The sequence below is a fragment of the Procambarus clarkii genome, chromosome 10 (assembly GCF_040958095.1).
Source record: "Procambarus clarkii isolate CNS0578487 chromosome 10, FALCON_Pclarkii_2.0, whole genome shotgun sequence".
NCBI lineage: Eukaryota > Metazoa > Arthropoda > Malacostraca > Decapoda > Cambaridae > Procambarus > Procambarus clarkii.
This window is the reverse complement of record NC_091159.1, coordinates 34,643,432-34,667,079: the sequence shown is the minus strand read 5'-3', so window position 1 is coordinate 34,667,079 and position 23,648 is coordinate 34,643,432. Positions and strand designations below refer to the sequence as shown.

General features: G+C 42.5%; 1 protein-coding gene across 1 annotated transcript in view; it reads left to right on the top strand.

The window, feature by feature from the left end:
• LOC123745603 (serine/threonine-protein kinase PLK1) overlaps positions 1-20,959 on the top strand; it is a 347,873-nt gene extending 326,914 nt beyond the window's left edge. Inside the window, exons 4-11 of the mRNA XM_045726314.2 lie at positions 10,478-10,689; positions 11,730-11,825; positions 12,051-12,250; positions 12,780-13,000; positions 14,307-14,556; positions 15,418-15,577; positions 15,704-15,953; positions 16,496-20,959. Coding sequence (XP_045582270.1) covers positions 10,478-10,689; positions 11,730-11,825; positions 12,051-12,250; positions 12,780-13,000; positions 14,307-14,556; positions 15,418-15,577; positions 15,704-15,953; positions 16,496-16,705 — 1,599 coding nt within the window. The 3' untranslated portion in view covers positions 16,706-20,959. The remainder of the gene's footprint in view (positions 1-10,477; positions 10,690-11,729; positions 11,826-12,050; positions 12,251-12,779; positions 13,001-14,306; positions 14,557-15,417; positions 15,578-15,703; positions 15,954-16,495) is intronic.
• Positions 20,960-23,648: the final 2,689 nt, after the last annotated feature.

Genomic DNA, 23,648 nt, shown 5'->3' with positions numbered 1-23,648 from the left:
AGCAAGGTGCCAGGAAACACTGCTGTACTGAGAGGGTTCTTATCTTGATGTAATCACTATTGACCCTATGTTAAACTATCTAATTCTGGAGAATTTGGGAGGTTCAGTGTCCTTGATGACACACCCGGGAGATGACACACACACACACACATGAGATGACACACACACATGAGATGACACACACACACGAGATGACACACACACACGAGATGACACACACACACACGAGATGACACACACACACACGAGATGACACACACACACACGAGATGACACACACACACACGAGATGACACACACACACACGAGATGACACACACACACACACACACACACACACACACACACACACACACACACACATACGGGAGATGACAAAGAGGAGCCAAAAGTGACACATACAGATGGAAATTTAACAAGAGTTTATTAAGTCAACATTATGATATCCACAACAGGATCCAAAGTCTCTACTCACTGGCAGTTCCTAAGTCACTATCCTACACTGGCAGATGCTAAGTAATTTAGACACGGAATAATACCTCAGAATACCACATTACCTTATGATTATTGCCTCGACTTTGTGTATATCACTGCCTCTCCCTGGCTGCTTGATGACCGCAGACCAGCCCTCGACTCTGGTACCCAGCGCACTAAACTCAAACTGCCTTGCACGGCTTATTTATACACCCCCAAAACTGCCACACCTCATATTAGTTGGTAAAAGGAGAGGGGGGGTTAGTGGTTGCCAACTTACAAGTAGGAGACTTCTATGGGTGGTCTGCCCCCCCCCCCCCTACACACACACATGCGATACACTCAGGATTTTTTCATTAAAATTGTTTGACAACTATCGTACACCTCTCAAGGAGGGGGGGGGGGGAGATGAATTATGGAAAGGTGAGGGAGAAATTTTTTTCCATTAAGATGTTTGCACAATCAAAACTCAACTCTGCAGATGTGAGGGTCAACTGGGGTCTGACCTGGCAGACGGGTAGATCTCTCAGGGTGTTACACTGCTGCCACTCATAACTTACTCTGGTCAACAAGTCTGCTGCCACTTACTGTGAAGTCAGTCTTACCTTCAACCCTCGTCACCTTATAATAATGATCCCTAGTTAAATATGTACATGGAACAAGCTACTGAATCCCCTTTCAGCAAATCCGACACCCTGGTTCATACGAGTGAGAGCGTCAAGTGTACCTGAAGCTAAATGAATAAATAACCAATGATAATTATATAAGACTACTGATTGATGTTAATCTGCCGCCACCACGCCTCATTTATGTTAATAAATTATGCTTAATAATTGGCCTGACCCTGAGGTCAGGCCAATCAGTAAAGAAACATAGAACAACCAAGAACCTAGAACTTTTGGTAATTACAGATTTATAAGATATGAATTATTAATCCTTTTGATAATTACAGATGTTCCTTTATTCACTTGGACCTTTCCAATGATTCTCTAAGACGAGTCAGCTTATGATGATATGCTAAAAAATAATGCACAGATTTACTCGAATGGCACCTTAAAACATTAATAACAATTTATTGATAAGAATCCAAAATTTTATCCTATCCTAAAGACGATGGATGGGAAATACTACTAATGACAAAACTAAAAACAGTTACCTGGAATATGCAACTCAATCCTTGCCCAATAATGCTGTTACTTATTCTTCCCTTCCCCCCCCCCTGGTCTGTTGCTCAACCTGTCCTATTAAAATAACGTCACTTTTGGCCGTTTACCCGTATGGACGAAAATGGACATAATTTGAAAAAATGAAAATAAATTTGATTTTTTTTCAACAATAAGTTAAGGGTCCTCTGGTAGGTTAGGTGGGCAGGAAATTCTCATAAAGTTTCAAATTTGTATGAAAAATGTTAATTGAAAGTTTTCCTCTCCTAACCTTTTCGAGTAGACCGGACGACTCGAATAGAAAACGGGACAGTACATCACTTTTGTGAGTCGATTTCATTTCAAATTACGTCCACTTTTGGCCATAGCGCGCATACGAGCGAAAAGCGACGTTATTTTTAAGAGGATGGGTTGGATCAACACCCATGCAATACAAGATCCAAATCCACACTAAATAAATTACTTAAGGATCATACCCCAGACTTGCTATGAGACTCTGCCTACAATGCCCTAAGCCCCGCCTCTAGACACTCCAAAAGCCACTCAGCAGAACTAGGCCTAGGTTGGAGGACCAGAGGGCGTGGCTAGGTCACACCAGAGCCAATCCCCGACTAAGGGCGGGGACGTGATTTTCACATGAGGCTTAGGCCACTGGAAACTGTGTCTTATGAGACAAATTTATCACACTAACTTGTAACATACGGGAGCGGCTTGGTCCAGCCTTAGAGTCGTTGACGGCCTTCGTCCTGTCGTAACAACATCTGGGAAAGGAACACTCGGGAAGGAGAGACGAGGGACAAGGGAGAAAAATGAAAGGGAGAAGGGAGAAAAATGAAAGGGAGAAGGGAGAAGGATGGAAGGGAGAATGAGGGGAAGGAGTAATCCGGATATATCCCTAGCCGTTACACGGCTGGTCAGGGCTGACGATAAAAAAGGCATAAACGCGTTAAACGTTTTTAATAAAGTTAGGTGTGTGTGTGTGTGTGTGTGTGTGAGAGAGAGAGAGAGAGAGAGAGAGAGAGAGAGAGAGAGAGAGAGAGAGAGAGAGAGAGAGAGGGGGGGAGAGAGGGGGGGGGGAGAGAGAGAGGGGGGGAGAGAGAGAGGGGGAGAGAGAGAGGGGGAGAGAGAGGGGGGGAGAGGGGGGGGGGAGGAGGGGGGAGGGGGTTTCGTTTGTGATCGGGAGAGGTGATGGGGCCGGGACGAGGGAGGGAGGGGGGGAGCCGTTTACACACAAGAATAGTAGTACTATCAAGACAACTTTTTTTTTTTTTTTTTTTTTTTTTTTTTGAGTAAAGAGGAAGGAGAGGCATAGGTGAAGGGAAGTATAGAAGTGGGAAATACAGTGAGAGGTATGAAAGCAGGCGGGCTGTCCGCCTTGCTGACACGATGTGTGGGTGTTGGCAGCTAAGCTAAGCTGGCTCCCTCTTGTCAGGGAGCTGTGAGTGTGTGAGAGGTTCTTCACATGTGTTTCACCATATATGGATGTCCATAGATGAATACTGTGAAGCATTCATATATAGACACTCCGATGCTTCCACACACGTTATTCTGTTTAATGCTCTTTATTTTATTATTATTATTTATCGAGTTGTCATACATATTATTTATCGAGTTGTTCATACATACACATATATGAACTGTTCATATATATACATATATAACTCATCTTGGGATTATATACTGTGGGGCGGGGTTTTCGTCCAGAGAATCGAGGCTCTTGGGCCACCAGCTGTGGGAGCGGGGCGTCTCATCTTGGAGTAATCTTTCAAACATTGGGTCCTCTAACATTTCGATGGTGTTCCATACCCTGATGGCTTGGTGCTGCAGTCTGATGTTTAGTGGCTGTATGTTCAGGAGTTCGTGGAGCTCCTGGATTGTCTGATCATATGGTGGACGGTGTTTTGCTGCTCTCCTTAGCGCCTTATTTTGTACTGCTTGCAGTTTCTGCATGTTAGTTTTCTTTATGGTGTGTAGTGGTACTGGGGGATATTCTAGATGCGGCCGAACTAGAGCCTTATATAGGTGGATCTGAATGTTAGTACTGAGGCTTCGGAATCTTCTCAGTTTTCATAATGCTGCTTTGGCTTTCTTTAGTCGGTCCCTTACATGAATTTGTATCCCTGTTCTATTTATCATAAGTCCCAGTATTCTGCCTACCTCCGCATATTGGATGGGCTGGTTATCAAGGATGATGGGGTCAGGGTTTCTTTTCGCAATGTGTATTATTTGGAACTTTTGTTTGTTGGTGCTAATTGGTGCTTTGTTTGTTGGTGCAAGACAACTCTGCCGTCAACACCCTCATTAACAGTTGGGGGGGGGAGAGGTGTGTACACGAGGGGGCACAAGGGGGCAGGTTTACACAAGCTGGTGTACCCCGAGTGGTTGTCAATGGTGGCCAGAAGGAAGGCCCCGCCGGGGACGGAGGGGAAAGATGTATGTGTACACAACTCCCAGGGCTTGTGAGGGGGGGGGGGGGGGCGGGGGTAAACTCACCTCCCAGGGGTAGTGAGGGATATGTATATTCACATCTCCCAAGGGTAGTACTCGCCTAATTGTACTCACCTAATTGTGCTTGCGGGGGTTGAGCTTTGGCTCTTTGGTCCCGTCTCTCAACTGTCAATCAACTGGTGTACAGATTCCTGAGCCTACTGGGCTCTATCATATCTACATTTGAAACTGTGTATGGAGTCAGACTCCACCACATCACTTCCTAGTGCATTCCATTTATTAACTACTCTGACACTGAAAAAATTCTTTTTAACCTATCTGTGGCTCATCTGGGTACTAAGTTTCCACCTGTGTCCCCTTGTTCGTGTCCCACCCGTGCTGAAGAGTTTGTCTTTGTCCACCCTGTCAATTCCCCTGAGAATTTTGAAGGTGGTTATCATGTCTCCCCTTACTCTTCTGTTTTCCAGGGACGTGAGGTTCAGCTCCTTTAGCCTTTCCTCGTAGCTCATTCCTCTCAGTTCCGGGACGAGCCTGGTGGCATACCGCTGAATCTTCTCTAACTTTGTCTTGTGTTTAACTAGGTATGGACTACAGGCTGGCGCTGCATATTCCAAGATTGGTCTGACATAAGTGGTATACAGGGTCCTACAGTGAGGGGGTATGTTTACACATCTCCCACGCGCTCGCGCACGCGAAATGTGAGGGGGTTTTGTGTGTGGGATTGGGGTGGGTGCTTCATGTGCTGTGTGACTTGCCATGGGGGGGGGGCATATTAATAAGGTATCAAATATACCTCGCAAATATGTTGTAAATATACCTAGAACACAAATCGTAGAAATCTGATAAGAGCGAGCTAAGAAAAATCTGGATAAACGAGTTGAGAATAAGGCTGTAGGTGTCGAGAACAGATTTTGGTAATCCGCGCCGTGTCCCTGGAACCTGTAGGCCTTTTGCGTTTAAATTTATTCCTATAGTCTCTATTTCTTGCGTAGATAAAATGAGCTGATGGGATTTAGTACACTCATAGAATACTTTGAGGGAGGGAGGTGGAAGGAATAGAAAGGTTTTCTGCTTGAGACGAGCCACCATTGGTAAGGTCGAGTACATACGGGAACATGACCTGGCACTCGAGCTGCTGGAGCCTTGACCTGGCACTCGAGCTGCTGGAGCCTTGACCTGGCACTCGAGCTGCTGGAGCCTTGACCTGGCACTCGAGCTGCTGGAGCCTTGACCTGGCACTCGAGCTGCTGGAGCCTTGACCTGGCACTCGAGCTGCTGGAGCCTTGACCTGGCACTCGAGCTGCTGGAGCCTTGACCTGGCACTCGAGCTGCTGGAGTTTTGACCTGGCACTCGAGCTGCTGGAGCCTTGACCTGGCACTCGAGCTGCTGGAGCCTTGACCTGGCACTCGAGCTGCTGGAGCCTTGACCTGGCACTCGAGCTGCTGGAGCCTTGACCTGGCACTGGAGCTGCTGGAGCCTTGACCTGGCACTCGAGCTGCTGGAGCCTTGACCTGGCACTGGAGCTGCTGGAGCCTTGACCTCCGTACGTATTAGCGAGTGCATCAAAGGAAAGGTTGGGAATGTGTTCAAGAAGCACCGGAAGACTCGTCTGGGAGGGAGGGAACGGAAGCCTTTTCGGAGGAGGAGGAGGAGGAGGAGGAGGAGGAGGGGGGGGGAGGAGGAGGAGGAGGAGGAGGAGGGGGGGGAGGAGGGGGGGCGGATGTTCATGAGATGGGGTGGGGGGGGGTGGGCTGGTGTTCAGTTGTATCGATCATGGCGCCAGCAGCCAGGACCCGGGGGGAGGGGGGGTCTGCATCACTGTGCCCCCCGTGAACCATCCCAGGAGTGGTGCCACGCTCATCTTTATCCCGGGGAAGAGTGCCATTGGTGCCACTACCCAGGGAGCAGGCAGGCCCTGTCGTGATTCACGGCCCCACCAAGTGTATCTGGTGACGTCACTGCCATCCTCCGCCCACCGGCAGTGGCTCCCTACCCGCAGGGACACACGCATTTGGCGGAACACAACACTAACAAGAAAGAACACAGCTCTGCCCGGCTCTGCCCGGCTCTGCCCGGCTCTGCGCTCCTCTCCTTTTGCTTTCTCTGACAATTTACTGCAAATGTAATTCGAAGGAACTTATTTCCCACAGCTTGAAGCAGTTATGCTAAAGTCAGCGTCATCATGACGAGTTATCTTGAGGTTATCTTGAGATGGTTTCGGTGCTTAGCGTCCCCGCGGCCCGGTCCTCAACCAGGCCTCCTTTTTGTTACCCCCCCCCCATCCTCCCAGGAAGTAGCCCGTAGCAGCTGTCTAACTCCCAGGCACCTATTTACTGCTAGTTAACAGGGGCACCAGGGTGAAAGAAACATTTTGCCAATTTGTCTCCGCCTCCACCGGGGATCGAACCCAGAACCTCAGGACTATGAATCCGAAGCGCTGTCCCCTCAGCTGTCAGGCTTGGGGGGGATGGTGTTGTAAAGCCAAGCAAGCACTGGGGCGCGTCCCCCCCCTCCGGGAGGCCGGACTGGTAAGTCTCCAGTAGAGTGCAAGCAGATATCTTTCCGGTTAATGGTATCCGACTGTGGTGTAGAGAGTGGTAAATGCTGTCCAATGACTCCTGAGTGACAGGCCAGGCTGAGTGACAGGCCAGGCTGAGTGACAGGCCAGGCCGCCCAGTGGCTCTGGGTGGCTGGCAACAAAAGTCTCTGCGGCAGGCAAGATATGCCATATAAAAAACAAACTCTGCCGGAGAGAAAAGATTGAATGGATAAAAAAAATAAGGTAATGAGAGGAAGATGAGATAAGGAGCCGGAAAATGGGGAGATAACAACACGGAGAGGAGAAAAATGGGTCTGGAGGAGCGAGAATGCGACAGGAATATCGTCGTGGAAGGAGGAAGATAGAGGAGCAGGAGGAAGATAAGTGAAGCAATATGCAATATATTTGAACGAGAGAGATGGAAGGACGCTCGTGTATTAGGGAGGAATTGGTCATATTTTTTTAGAATTTTCTAACTATTTTTGGTCTTGGTGCCCCAGTAGATTATTCTCCGTGGTTGTGGTGGGAGTTGTCTTATAATCATTACCGCCGTTACTAGCGGCACCAAATGTAACACTGAAGTTACCAGACAAAATGTGTTGTATTACTGGTGGCATAAGTAACATTAGTGGTAACGTTCCTCTGTGTTTGCCAAAGGGCACAATTCTGGCGAGGTTTGACCCGGGCGCTCCTAAGCATGCCATGTACCAGCGTGTGGTAGACACGGAGAAACCTTAACAGGAACCACATACAAAACGGTCCAAGTCGCACTATAGAACTGGGAGAAAAAAAGACGGGTGGTGGGGGTGTGGGGGTGTCCAGCGGGTGGTGGGGGTGGCCAGCGGGTGGTGTGGGGGTGGCCAGCGGGTGGTGTGGGGGTGGCCAGCGGGTGGTGTGGGGGTGGCCAGCGGGTGGTGGGGGTGTGGGGTGGTGGGGGTGGCCACCGGGTGGTGTGGGGGTGGCCAGCGGGTGGTGTGGGGGTGGCCAGCGGGTGGTGGGGGTGGCCACCGGGTGGTGTGGGCGTGGCCACCGGGTGGTGTGGGGGTGGCCAGCGGGTGGTGGGCTTGTGGGGGTGGCCACCGGGTGGTGTGGGCGTGGCCACCGGGTGGTGTGGGGGTGGCCAGCGGGTGGTGGGCTTGTGGGGGTGGCCACCGGGTGGTGTGGGCGTGGCCACCGGGTGGTGTGGGGGTGGCCAGCGGGTGGTGGGGGGGTGGCCAGCGGGTAGGTGTGTGGGTGGCCAGCGGGTGGTGGGGGTGTGGGGGTGGCCAGCGGGTGGTGGGGGTGTGGGGGTGGCCAGCGGGTGGTGGGGGTGGCCACCGGGTGGTGTGGGGGTGGCCAGCGGGTGGTGAGGGTGTGGGGGTGGCCAGCGGGTGGTGAGGGTGTGGGGGTGGCCAGGGGGTGGTGGGGGTGTGGGGTGGCCAGCGAGTGGTGAGGGTGTGGGGGTGGCCAGGGGGTGGTGGGGGTGTGGGGGTGGCCAGCGGGTGGTGGGGGTGTGGGGGTGGCCAGCGGGTGGTGGGGGTGTGGGGGTGGCCAGTGGGTGGTGGGGGTGGCCAGCGGGTGGTGGGTGTGGGGTGAGCGGGGAGTGAACTTTCCTACTAGAGACGGAAGATCATGCACGGCCGCCCACATCGTGGCGCGTTTTATGAGTGTCAGTAAAAGTTAGGCTGCTCCTCCTCCCTTCCCTTACCCTCTGCCCTCCTTCCCTTCCCTTACCCTCCTTCCCTTCCCTTACCCTCCGCCCCCCCCCCCCCCCTTCCCTTACTCTCCGCCCCCCCCTTCCCTTACCCTCCGCCCCAACCTACACTTTACTCCACCCTTTTCTAATTTTTCTTATTTTTTTCGTACTTCTTCCCCTACTTCCTCCTCCACTTCCTCTTCCCTTCCTCTTCCCCGACGCTCGCCACGATTGGCGGGTCGGAAGCGGGATAGAAAATGTTGTCGATATAACGTTGGGAGTTTGGCTGTGTGCCGTGATCCCGGTTAGTTTGTTTGTACTCGCTTGGTTGTGCCTGCAGCGTCGAACCTCGGCTCTTGGGTCCTGTCGCCGTTTGTGTAATGCCATGACACCCAACCTAAATTCCTGTCTTACGCTACTTTTAAATGTGTGTATGGCGTTGAGTTTACCTCGTGTACTTCATTCCATTTGTCTCTTGTTACGCTAAACTAGTAATTTTTCTCATCTCTCTGGTTCATGTGCGAGCGTAGGTGGTGTGGGGCCAGCCCAAGGTTCACTAGCTTTCTTGTTATTGTAGATTTGTTTATTGCAGAGTATCTATGTTTTGGTGAGGTATATAAATCTTTGATTGGGTGATAATTGATTAGTGGCATGACATTCTCCGCCAGCCAAGGTCTCCGTAGCTTAGCCAGCATGCCCGGGTGTTCCGGAGGCCGAACTGGCAGTCCAAACCCGCCACCACCAACCAACTGTGTGTACAGTTATATCATCTCATATTCCTGCTTCCTAGTTGGCTTCTTGGTGTGCTGGTGAGTGAATTATTTAGTACCTGTTGGTCATTTGGTCCAACATTGTGGTCACCGATTTCTTTTTAAACATACTAGGTAATTTGCATTTATTAATCAGCTACTGTAGACCACATTAAGGATTGCATATGATGCTAAAATGTCCTCATCTCTCAGGATGGTTAGTCATACAAGGGCATGTGAAAAGTAGTCTGCACTGGCAGACTCTTGAGTGCATTACGAGGATATCAACAACACAAGAGTGAATAAGGCAGTAGTGATACTAAAAGTCCCCATCTCGCAGGATGGTTAGTCATACAGGGCCATATGTTCAGTTGCCTACACTGGCAATTTTTTTTTTTTTTTTTTTTTTTTTATTATTATTATTATTATTATTATTATTATTATTATTATTATTATTAACATATTAGGTACATCTGCATTAGTGCAGCTACCCTAGACTATATGAAGTGGAGTACAGTGTGTCAAAAAAGCTAACTAGGTGATGCAAAAAATCCCCATCACATAGGATGGTTAGTCATACAGAGGCATGTGATAAGCGGTCTGCACTGGCAGACTCCGGATGCATTTTGAGGATATCAACAACACAAGATTGAATAAGGTAGCAGTGGTAATACAAGTCCCCATCTCGCAGGATGGTTAGTCATACAGAGCCATGTGTTCAATAGCCTGCACTGGCAAATTTTGGGTATACTGTGAGGATATCTTCAAGAATACGAGAGTGAATAAAGTAATTGCAAAGCTCCAGGTACCTCATGCCAACTTTTGCCAATTTAACCGACGTGGATAAACTCTGCGGTCTACTGTCACGCTGTTTCAGTAAATCGGTGTGTAGGCGAGCAACTTACTCACGGGCAACATAGGAGCGTGGAGTTCTTCAGGGGTAGACCATACCTGGGGGAGCAGCAGCATGGTGCTTTGGGGAGAGACCATACCTGTAAGTGGTGCATGGCGTTTTTGGATAGAAATCTTCCCTGGAGGAGATGCATCATGTTACACGTTAGTGAATCTGCCTCGGAAAAATAACATTTGAGTACTTTTAAATACATTATACATAAAGATATGTCACAGGAAAGATCATTATTAGAGTAATTCCCATACTAATGTTTTTCCAGTATGCTCTCGTGGATTGAATCAACGCCCAGTATATACGCTATTATGCAGCATAAACGCTGTTACGCGTACGATTCTTTGCCGAATTAATGTACCAAGGCAAATGCTTCAGCCTTGATCCTGGCAAACGTATATTGGTAGTACTTTTGTATCCCTAGTGTATGCATTTAGTGTTACAGGCTTTTCTGCAGTAGAGAGGGGGTTTCCTGGAAACATTCGGAACTGAATTTGGTGTTAACTATTTTTTTTCCACGACAGAGTCTGGTTCACGTTCTGAAACACCGTCGGACGCTGACGGAGCCGGAGGTACGATACTACATGCGGCAACTGGCGGAGGGGGTGGCGTACGTCCACCAGCAGCAGGTGATACACAGGGACCTCAAGCTGGGCAACATGTTCCTTACTGAGGACATGCTCATGAAGATAGGAGACTTCGGCCTCGCCACCCGCGTCGACGACAACAGGAATGTGTGAGTAGTCTACACTTGCGTGCATGTGTCGCAGTAGTCGGCGTGCGTGCGTGCGTGCGTGAGGGAGGGAGGGAGGGAGGGGGGAGGGAGGGGGGGGTGTGGGTGTGGGAGAAATGACTGTGGACCTAGAGTTGCTTGGTATCTGTAACTTCCCAATGGTAAAGACTAATCATAATTCATCAATCATTTATGCTACCACTTACGAAACCTGTACATTTGTCAACCATTATGACCAGTTTGTTTACATTTATTCAGCAGTTTACGAGCTTGGAAATTTTACAACCCAAGGTTGTTATTGTTATTAAGAACCTCAATGCTTCGGCGCTCATAAGCTATTTAATAAATGTAAATAAACTGGCCATAATTGTTGAAGGATTAAAAGTTTCGAAAGGGAAGGGAACTATGAGGAAAAAGCGCCAAGCCATTATGCCTATATAGCATTTGGATGGGATAAGGATTCCGGATGGGACGGAACGGGTAAGATGGAATGATGCCCAACCACTTGGACAGTCGGGAATTGAACGGCGACTTGCATGAAGCGAGACCGTCGCTCTACCGTCCAGCCCAAGTGATTGGGCACAGTTCCTTTCCCCCCCCCCTCCATCCCATCCCAAATCCTTATCCTGATTCCTTCCATGTGTTGTATAATCGTAATTGCTCGATGCTTTCTCCTGATAGTTCCCCTTCCCTTTCGAAACCTGTGATCTACCAAAGATTATGGCCAGTTTTATATTTATTAAACCATTTGAGCTCCGAAACACTACGAGGTTATTTATGACAACAATAAACTTGGGTTGTGAGTAAAATAACTTCCATGCTCGTAAGTGGTTACGACTGGAAAGAGGCTCCAGTATTCAATATTGAAGGTCCACTTTTAATGTTAATAAAAAATTTCCTTTAGGCCTACCTACTTGAGGGCATCCAGCTATAATCTCTGTAGAAATTATATCTTTTAAAGGCTGGATAAATACAAGTAACGGGCATTTCTACATTGATTTTATTTTATTAATGTAGATTTGATTGCCTCCTCCTCCTTACAGAACAATATGTGGCACTCCAAACTACATTGCACCAGAAGTACTAAACAAACTAGGACATTCATATGATGCAGATATCTGGGCCATGGGCTGCATTATGTAAGTTAATCATTTTCACTAAATGGCTAAAAATGTAGCTTCAGTAATCTGACAGTATTTATATTAACTCCAATATAGAGTGCAGTATTATCATAATTCTTTTGAATTAGACAGTAAAAAAAAATAATTGGGTTATTGCACTGTTAAGACGGCAGTTTAATCATTATATATATCAATTTACATTGTAGAAGAAAGCATTAATGAATTGTTTCAACTGTTGGGCAGGTATGCTCTTCTTGTGGGTCAGCCACCATTTGAAACGGATACACTGAAAGAGACGTATTCGCGGATTACCACCAACAAGTACGTAATTCCTCCACTCATCAGTGAACCTGCTAGACACCTCATTCGCCGGTTCCTCCACCCTGACCCAAACGCTCGTCCTCGGCTGGACCAAGTTCTCAACCACGAATTCTTCACCACAGGTATGCACATGATGAATTTGACTATGTATTATTAGCACATATAATCCTCCTCCTGAAGGAAGCCTTTTTTTCTCTCTGCAAGGAACTGATGATGTAATGTTTTATGAAAACACTTGTGCACAAGTGGTCTTTATGTTTTACATTCTGTTCTCTGTAAATAACCATCAAAGGTTTTACTTCATCGAAAATGCATAGTTCAAACACAACTTAATGAGCTCTGGGTTCTTGCCGCTTGCAGTTGCTATTTTATATGTTGGCTTCTTAACAATTTCTCTTGATGATTCTTGGCAAATAATGTATAATTAACATAATGTAGGCATATATAATTGGGAGACAAATTGAATATTTTAATTTATACAAAATCTATTTTTATGTAAAAATCAGTCACCATAGCAATAAAGGAAACAGTGCTGCCTATTTCATATCTAGTCATTTAAAAGTTTTGGGTAATTTAGTTTTTTTAAGTACATTACAGTAATTGTATCTAAATAATTTCCTGTACAGTTCCTATTAAAGGTATTATTTTCAGGTGTGGTGCCACGATCTCTCCCTGCTTCTGCTTGTACCCAGGTGCCAAAGTTTGGATTGGAAGTTATTGGTAAATCTATATCTATGCCTGAGCAGCAGCTGCAGCACCCACCTGCCCTACCCCAGTCACAATCTCATCACCCTCTCACTCAAGATATCAAGAAAATTACCACTTCGGTCTCAACACTGCGCATCCCTAATCAGAAGCCCCAGTCAGATAAAGTACGTAGCTACGTAAAGAAATATATATATTGATATCATAACAGTGAGACATTTTGCATTGGTAACTGTGAGGACACACTTTTTCCCTACTAAGGCATCTTCCCAGGTAGGGCATAAAGTTTGTGTCATTTTCACTATAGCTCTTGCCTTGTACATGTATTCAGAACTGCTTATTTATATTCTATGCTGAAACGAAATTTTATAATACATCTTACTGTATATACATTATATAGGTAGGTTTGTAAGTGCGTGTGTGCATGCGTTTGCGCGGTGGGGAAGGGGCGGGGGGGGGGGGGGGGGTTATGTTCCTGTTGGACTAAGCTCTCACTGCTTGAGCTTGTGGAGTAGAACAACTCGCAGAGCTCCATCCAGGTGCAATCCAGGAGTGGGTGGGTGTTGGTTGAAGGGGGAGGGGGGAGTTAATTTCTTACGTGTAGTTACAGGATGAGCTGTGCCAGCACATCCTCCTGTTGTTTTGGTAGTACTTACAGTAATGATAAGGACCATAGTACATATACTGACATACAATGCAATTAGAAAGTAGTAATCGGTACTATTGAATTTGGACAAACTGGGAAAGATTTAATATTTATATTGCAAAGACAAAGTAACCTAACCTTCCTAGGCCTAATACACGACATCTGAGGCCTAATATAGTGCATGTGGGTGCTATACTAATAGTAGGTATCAATCAGTCTCAGGAGACCTAGGAATATACAGTATTGTATATATGTGTGTTTTGTTTTCTTTAAGCCATTTTTTTAAACAATAAAGTAAATAGTACAAAATTCTATCTAATTGCTTAGAATGTCAATCTTTGTACTATTGTGTACATAGCTACAAAAACTACTATCGAAACAGGAGGATGGTTGGCTGTGTCCTGTGATGTCCTGTCTTCCCCAGTACTCCTTGTCATATAACGCTTTGAAACTGCTGACGGTTTTATGTGTTTGTGTGCATTTTGTTTCATTCAGAAGAGTGAACATGAATCAAAAGTCCTGGAGTAGCTCGATAACCTTTCACAGAACGTTTCTTCGGGGTCACCGACAATTACTCTTGAAAGTTTTTTTGTCTGAGTTTTTTTTTCCATTTCATAGTTTACTTGAAGTACTGATGTACAGTATGCTTATGTTAAAGGATCTTGCTGTATTACTAGTCTCAAAATGTGATTATTTGTTAAAGAGGTCCATTTCCAGCTTGATTTGAGTTCAGTTACAGGAATTATGAGTTAGTTTTTTGGGATGAGGCAATGTTTGTGTGTTAACAATCTGGCAAAGGGAAACATTAAAATAATAAATATTTACAGATCTCTATTTTGGATGGTGGTCTGGGTAGTCCTCCAAATAGCAGACCAACTACTGGGAATTCCAAAGAAGAAAACAGGAAGAAAGATTCTGGAGGAACATTGTCATCATGTTTACGGCAGAAGTTGTCGTCTGTTATTTGTACAACAGATAATAAAGCTTCTACTGGGAACCAAGTGGGTAAAAAGAGAGAAATCACTTCTGGCACACTCTACAATCTTTTGGCTGCTTGTCTGGACAATATGCCAGATGGTGAGTTAATAAACAAACCTAATTATGCACACACAAGTAGACTCGCACTTGAAGGGCACTGTGTATAGTATACAGGTACTGTGAACTAAGCTTGGGCACCTAAGTGCTAAAATGAAATTAGGATCTGCTTAATATCTATCATTAATTATTATATGTAATTTGTTTAGTATTCTTTATTTACTGTATGCATGTTAGTGCAGTATATTTAGCAGCTGTGGAAGTTGACTTGTGAAAATTCCCTCAAGTTTTCTTCAAATTATAATTTAATAAAAGAAAAAAAATTGGGAAGTGTTCCTTTAATTCCGGAAGAATATTTGCTACTGGAAGATTGGTTAAAAGAATTTAAATGTTTGTGTAAAAATTGGTGTTAAAAAGATTTAAAAAAAAAAAAAAAGAAATGTCAAGACAAATTTTATGTACAATCTTAATTTAACTATGAATACAGATATTGTCTTGAAACAACTTGTATAATATAGATCAGTGATGTATAAGTTTCCATATTTAGAAGTTATTTAAAAAGTAAAATGTTTGATATATACTTATTTTGTTAAGTATTTACATAAAGGTATACCATGACAGATTTAATGGATCCTTTTAATAAATTTTGTAATTTTCAGTAATAATTTCTAATCTTTATGGAGTGGGGTGAGGAGGCATTGGCTTTTGGATCAGGCAAATTAAGAAATGCTATTAGACAAGGAGGTATTTTGTGTTTGCTTGTGAAAGCCAAGATTTTTTAGTTTATCTAAATTTCAAAGAGAAAATAAACAAAATTAACAGTATTTCAGGGGTATAGTATTATAAGCTATAGTTTCATAACTTAAAGCGCTAACATATATTTTATCTATTTACTTATTTCAGATATGAGCAGTAATCCATCAGTCCAAAGTCATACCCCTCTGTTTATATCAAAGTGGATTGACTATTCCAACAAATATGGTTTTGGATATCAATTGTCAGACAACTGTGTTGGCGTTTTCTTCAACGATCTTACAAGAATAAGTATCAGTTCCGATAAAAAGTAAGACATTTTTATATATAATTACTATAGTACAGTACTGTATATTGTTGCGAATTAGTTTCATTGGATGAAATGAGTGTCAAATACCGCACATTTTAGATCTAACCGTCGTCTTTTCTATTTCAGCCGAGTTGAATTTACAGATTCCTCTGGAAGACTTGCTGTACATCAGGCAGGTACTTTGCCTGCGTGGCTGCAGGAACGATACCAACTGTTGCGTTATTTTGCTACATACATGGAGGAAAATCTAACCGAGGCTGGTGATTCTCGAACAACACGACCTGCAGCAGCAAGAATGTCTGTCATACCTCATGTGCGTCGATGGGATCGTACACCAAAGTCTATCATCATGCAACTTAGTAATGGGACTTTCCAGGTTTGTTTGTTTAAAGTTATGTACTTTCAATTGCATTGCATAACGAGGAAGTTTGTAAAATAGTTCTGCTTGAATGGAAGCCACTCCATCAGAATTCTGGAAGCAATGAAAGAATTCCATTCTGTTCGTACAGTCATTTGTAGTGGTAAAGGACAAATGACTTCTAGTGGAGTGAACCTGTGCAATTGCTTTAGATACGAAAATGCTAATATGCATTGAATAAATTTGAAATGTAATAAAAGTGTGTACTTTTTCACAGTAATTTTTACATCAATGTGCACCGAAAGAAATAAAAATACAGTATTAAAATTCAGGTATAGAATAGCAATAAATAACAGTTAAATGCAATAGGAGTTTGTATTGGAATTTGTCTTAAATGCATTTTTCTTAGCAAGACTACATTGAACTGTGTTTTAATTTATTTGCTTATCAAAATGTACTATTTGGTGTAAAAATGATGAATGATGCTCATCTTTAATATTCTCTTTATAATTCTAAAAATCTTCTTACTATGATGCACTTTATGAAATGTTTTATTTCAGATTAACTTTTTCAAGGACCACACGAAGATAGTGATTGCTGGTGACCGCACAGATGTTAGCATTATGTTCATCAGCAGTGATAGGCAATCATTTACCTATCGTCTGTCTCAGCTTGCTGAGCTTGGCTGTGACGCAATGGTCCGTGAGCGCTTAGTTTATGCTCTCTCCTGCCTTCGGCAGTATGCAGAATTAGATGGAGAAGAAGTCTGAAGAGGAGAAATATTAGTTTCAGAGCTATTTTTTGGATATTTGATGGAAACTAGAATGGATTATAATTCTACTGGACCAAGTGAGAGAGAGATTGTCCTGACTCAAGACTGGATGTCTTGGAATGTTGAAGTTTTGTGGAGATTGTGCATTACGGTGATGGTATTGAAAAGTTGATGTTTTTTTTTTTAATGAATTGTAAGACAATTCCTTCAGTTTAGTAGACAAGGGATTGTTTGCCATATGGTTGTGGCATTATTGAGACAGTACATATGTTGGTGGTGTGTAGTAATGAATTGGTTGCTACAGCATTTGGTAATGGAATATGAGCAGATTAGCAAACATGAGTCTCACCTTAGTATTCTTGACAGGCTTGTTCTCGTATTTTTTAGAGAGGAGAGTAAACTGTTAAGATATCATAAGGCTCATAGTTGCTGATTCTTTTAATGTGCAGGCTCCTTGAACTATGCAATAAATGTTTAAATTGTACATGTTTGTTATGCTGCACATAGGTTTTGTTACCATGTGACCATTATTTCTGTTACTGTTACATATTATTACACACCAATTGACTAAGATTTGGGAGCATGTAAGCTCTACCTCACAGTTTAATTGTGTCTGATCACTGCCCATGTTGATAGTCAAGGGCACAGGAAAGCCCTCATACCCTCATTCACAGTGTTCTGATGGTTAATCAAAGCTAACTTAACACTAAAGACTGTCAGGAGACTGTGAATGGGAAAAGACTTTTGCAATAACTTCCATTAATGTTGCCCCTCATATTTACCAAAGAGTTTAAAAGGGGTAAAGATAATAGTAGCTAGCATCATTTAACACCAAATTATTGTGGAGACTGGGGATCCCCCCCCTTCCCCTCCCCCCCACCTCTTGAAAGGTGTGAAAATTATTCTCATGTCTAAATGAAATTGCAATACTGTAGTGTGGTGGGTTGTGCTTGAGGATATTGTAAGATACCCCTCTCCTATTTTTTGTTTTTTTTTGCATTATGAATGTTTTGAAATTAGGGTAATTAGATACACAGATTAATCAAATTGACAGTGATCTCCTAAGCTAACACTGCTCAAAGATTAAAATAGAATGTGCATTCATGATGTGATTTTACAATTAATAACATTGTGCAATTCTAAGTGAATGCTCTTACTAGCATGCTCTTACTAGCAAGCATCAAGGAATCACGTCTTGCTCAGAACATGGACAATGTGATGCGGTCACATTCGGTGTTTACCAGTTTTAAATTTCAAAAGCAAATGCGTCTAAAACCCTTTATTTTTTTTTCTTTTGTCATCCCTGAAGCAAGTCCGTCCTTGTATGCTCTGCTTCAGTCAAGTGTGAATGTGTGGTAAAAGAAGTCTAATGTATATCTCCTGGAATTGGTGTGTCCATTGGGCTTAATTTATGGCTTATCAGAGATAACCTTATTGAATATTAAATCTTCACTTTTAGATCTTCTCCAAAGCATAATTGGTTTTAATTTTATTGATAACCGAATGGTTGCCATTAATTAAATTATTGGAGAACAGGAATATTATATATTGCTTTCTTTTTGCTATTTCTTCTGCCAATTAAAGATATAATTGTCACGCACAGGATGAGGCCTTTTCACAACCAAAGAGTGAATGGTTTATGCCGATGTTCCCTTTTTGGCTCAGGTTAACTATATTGTACCAAATATAATTTTTGAAAGTCAACTTCCCATACATTTTTGCAGTTGTGGCATAGCAAGTGATATTGGTGATAATATATACAAATTTGTTAGATTAAAGTCTCTAAACTGTGAATGTTGTTGGGAAGAGAGATAATTGCCAGTCAGAATTCATGGCATATGTCAATGATAAATCAAAGCTATCTTCCTGTCAACCTAGCAAAATATTTAGTACAAACCAAAAACCTTGGAATTAAATTCTTTTGAGGACATAAAATTTGTGTGTGATGCAGATAGCCTCTATAATGATCTCATATTTTTTAATCCAGCATTCTTAGGATATTTCCTTAATGTTGGAGGTAAGGCTGCTAAGAAAAGGGGGTGCAAATTCTTGAGTCATTCTTAGTACAATGTTTCATGCAGTTCACAGGAATGCAAGAAATGTTTAGCTGTCTTGTATAGTAGATTGGTAATTAGGTTGTTACAGCCACAAATTGACATAAGAATTTGCTTTAAGGAGTAAGTTATCCTTATTGCCCCTAGCAAGCAGCATAAATCTTAACATTATATTCTATTTGTAGGTATTTTTCATTTTCACTAGAGGTTTAAATCCTCCACTATCTGTCTTACCAAAGATGGCAGGATTTTGACCCTGCTTTTCACTTGAACACTGAGAAGGTAGACAAGCTTTTGTTTTGGAATATGAAAACAATGTATGTTGGGTGGACTTGATAAAGTCTAGACATTGTTGAAATCCTTTAATGTGTTCCAAAGGCACATGATGGAGGACACCATGGCATAGAAGTAGTGTACCAACTCATCAGCTTGAGGATATGTATTTAGTCTTACAGCTGATTAGGTAGTGTTCAGTGCCGTGGTATCCTCGGTGATGGTCACTGTCGAGTGAAGAACCTGGACTAGCTTATCATTGCACCCAAAAATTTGCCACCTTACTCAGTGGGGCGATGTGTAATAGGTAAAGCTTTAACAGCTTTTAACGATACATAAATATAGTGCACACAGATGAAGATGGTGTATCTAATCATTTTTCCTTGCTTTTTATTTAAGCATTGAAAGGGTTCATGCAGGTAAAGCAATACTTTCAACTTTGGCTAGTCTTTAAAAGTTTTTTGAAGTCATATTACTGATGACCGACAGTGCAGCTGTACGGCTGTTTTGTAAACAGAGCACCAGAGGCTGAAGAATGTTATTAGTGATGAAGTTTAACTGTAAAGCTAGCAAAGGAGTTGTGTGCCAAGAATAACTTTCACTTTTTGTTATATTAGCATTATGATTGTCTGTGATTCTGTTAATTTTGTATGTTTTGTTGTTTGTGATAATTTTGTGATTTTTTTTCTGTTTTTGTATGTATGCAAGTATGTATATATAGTTCATCATCAATTGATTTAATCGATGTGTTTTGTTGATCTGTGTTAAGTGTGTAGCGCTCAGGTCTTTCACAAGCTGATAGTAGCAAAGTGGTCTTCCTTAAATTATTTGTTCTGTTTGACATTGGTTTCAACTACCAAATCCTCCAAATTGGTGCCTTTATGTAATGTTTGCAGTGAAGGGCTGTCAACACCTTCACTGTACAAAGTCAATTTCTTTATAGTGCTCAAGCATATGTGGCACCTAGCAAGTGGAATCAGTATAAAGTAAAAAATGTCTTTTTGCATTGTTAAGGAAACTCATTATACTTCTTCTCATGTCTTATATTATTCAACTAAAGGAGAACAGTTTAACCAATGTATTAGTTACTGTTCAATTTTTTAATGCAGCATATAGCTCTTTAACAAACTAAAAAATATTAAAAAAAAAATTGCTCAGATTAATGTGGCCTATGAAATGGTGGCCATGGTTGACTATCGCCTGGCAGACTGAGTATTCAGACGCTCTAGATAGTGTGGATTCTCATAATTGTTACACATGCAGTTTGGGCCGTATGAAGCGAGATGTCTTCCATGCAACAGGACAATAACTTGGTTCACTTCCAATGGTTACAGACGGCTCTCCCGATCAGTAGTGGAAGCCTCTTCTACCATGATTAATGGTCTGTTAGTTCCAAGTAATTGTTTGAAGAGAGTTGTTAACCCTCAGGTATGAATGTTGTTTAAAGTGGACTTTTAAAAGTTTGGACCAAAGTTACTTGACCTTTACCTGAGAGGACAACTCCATATGTGTCCAGTGTAGTAAAGATTCCTTCCAGTATAGTACATGGAGTAATAAGCATTTACTCTCAGTCTAGATCATCAAATAATACTATCATCATATCTCTTCATAATTATATTTCATGGTCCCATATGTCATTATTGTGTAAGGCAACCAGCGCATGTAACACAAGAAGACCTAATGAGGTGAAGCATTAACTCGCCTTGGTCTAACATGTCCTATTCATTATTGCATTATTATTCTAAGTGGCCCACTCAAGACATGTAAATAAATTATACTAAGACATTAGGATTACAGAAGCAGTCATCTCTAATCTGTGCAGTACTATGGTGTATATTAAGCATCATCGACTCTCATGGTCTTTCATTTTTTGCAATTCTTGTTGTAAATTTACTTGCTTTGTTTGTAATAAAGAATCAGTAATATATTTTTTTGCTTTGCCTTGTATTAAGAGTACATTGTTGTAGGGGAGGCAGAGTATGAAAAAAGTGTATAGGGGCATGATTTTTCTAAGCTGTACACTGGAGTAAAAGCTATCGAAACCTAGACTTTACTTCCTTACTTTTAGTAATAATAATAATAATAATAATAATAATAATAATAAATTTATTCATAAGAAAGTACAATGGGCTGGTGAGATTACACAAGACTGGTATTTGTACATTCTTGCAAAGCTACTAACACACACAGCCGTAAATGCCAATACTCTGTTGAATTTTATAATCCAACTAGAAAAAATCATGGAAATGGTGGGACCTTTGAAAAGCCATCGGCTTTCTGTCCTTGTCGAGGCCACTAGCGTTTGTGGCCCTCAAGTGAATTCAGATAATATGGTGGATTCTCCGTTCTTAAGCTCTATGGCATGAATACTGGTATTTAATTTGTTCTATCTAATCACTGCTGCCAGCCTTGTGGGCTTTTCAGAGATACCCAACATGTCAGACTTCCATCTAGTAATGAGATGATATTGTTTTTACATCAAAGTCGATAAAAACCACTCGGTCATTAGTCTTTCTAGAAGTGGGTTTTGAGTTGACTGATTTAGTCCAATCTGAGCTAAGAATTTTCAGCTTCAGTAGGTACATGGAAGTGTGGGCTTCCGTCATGGGGAGTCTCCAGCCCTGGACTTGTGAAGAGACCGTTTCTCTGCAGCATCATTCTCTTACTCGTAGGCTGCTGCATCCACATGAACTTGCCTGTGCCAGGCAGAGTGATTCTCAGCAATGCTCTCCCAGCTTTCTGAATCTATGCCACAGTTCTTGAAGGAAGCCTTGAGGGTGTCCTTAAATCTCTTCTTTTGTCCTCCAAGAGAATGTTTTTTGTTTTAGTTCACCATAGACCAACAACATGGGCAGTCATTCATTGGGAATGTGTACATCATGGCCAGCCCATCCGAGTTGTGCTTTGCAAAGCATGGTGTGGACACTTGTTATACAAGCCTGTGTAAGAATACCTGTATCTGGCACTTTGTCCTGCTATCATACCTTAAGCAGCTTTTGCAGACAGCGTAAATGGAAATGGTTTAGCTTTTTCCATAGCAACTATAGACAGTCTAGATCTCAAGCCTAGAGGAGGGTGGGCAGGACAACCACCGAGTAGACTTTGTTTGGTATCGCCTTTAAATTTGGATGCCAGATACAGTACTTCCATCAAAATAATGATGGCCCTCAACTGTTCCTAGTAGGAGTCTTTTTGATTCTGGAATTATATTTTTGCATGGTGTTGAACTTTCTCCCAAGTAGTTGTCTTTCTGAAGATGAGGCCTCCATGCTTGGATACAATAATCCCAGTGGGGGAAGACCAGAGATTTATAGTTAAATAACCACCACCTGTATGGTTAAATGTTTGACTCCTTTTCATTGTAGTCAAATGTTTCTTTGACTGGTCCTAGGTTTGTTGGCATTTCCTTTTACTGCAGCTCCCACTTGCTGTGCAACTTTCAGTGATTGATGGATTCTAATTCTCAAGTCCTTTTCTTCATCAATCTGTTGCAATGTAATGTTGTTGACTTGGTGGTTGTGATGTTCACTGTTGTACCTCACATGCAAGGTCTTGCATGTTTCAGTATTAAAAAGCCTTTGCCAGTCCTACTATTTGTGGAGTTAATGTCGCTCTCTTTGTAAGGCCTTTATATTGCTTTTTACTTACTTCTTTACCATATATCTTTGTGTCATCTGCAGATTTGATGATGTGGTTTGTAATATTCTCATCTTATTGATGTACATAACAAAAAGGGTTGCCCCCAAAATGGACCCTTGTGGTACCCCACTCACATTTTTTAGTCAGATTAATTTTTGTTTAAAGACAACCCTTTGCTGTCTATGTTTTAACCATTGTTTTATCCATTCTAGTACAGTATTATACCCTTTATTCCATGTGCTTGTATTTTTTTCAGTCTTTCATTTAGTACCCTATCAAAAGCTTTTGTGAAGTCCATGTATACATACTACATCTACTGGAAGTCTTTTGTTTGAATAGCTGGTTACCATTTCCAAAAATGTAAGCAGGTTTGTGAGGCAGGACTTATTTTTAAGAAAACTATGATGTGTTGATTTTACTAGACAGCTCATGGTTAATGATTCCCTCTCCTTGGGATTCTATCCATGAGCTTGCATATGTGCGAGGTCAAACTGATTGGATGGTAGTTTTCTGCTGAGCTCTGCCTTTTTTTTTAAATAGGGGTGACATTTGCATATTTCCAATCTACAGGAACTATCCCTTGGGCCGGAAATTTTCTGAAAATGAGTTTGTGGTAGACACAGTTCATCTGCCAGTTTCTTTGACTGGATTGAATACCGTTCACACCTGTGGCTTTTGAATTTTCACTTATCAATGCTCTTTCTGATTACTGCTGATTACTCTGATTGCATGTTATGGGTGATTAGACACAGTTTAGTGGTTTTGATATTTATTTATTATAATAATATTATAATAAATATCAAAACCACTAATTATAAAAAATAAATATAAAAACCACTAAACTCTTTTGTGTCTAATCACCCAAATACATACACCCCGTACACGTAATCATACGTTACAGCTGACTATACATTTATATGACTATACATTTAGTATAGTCTTGTTACAACAGTCGGTTTGTTGTCAATGTAGTGA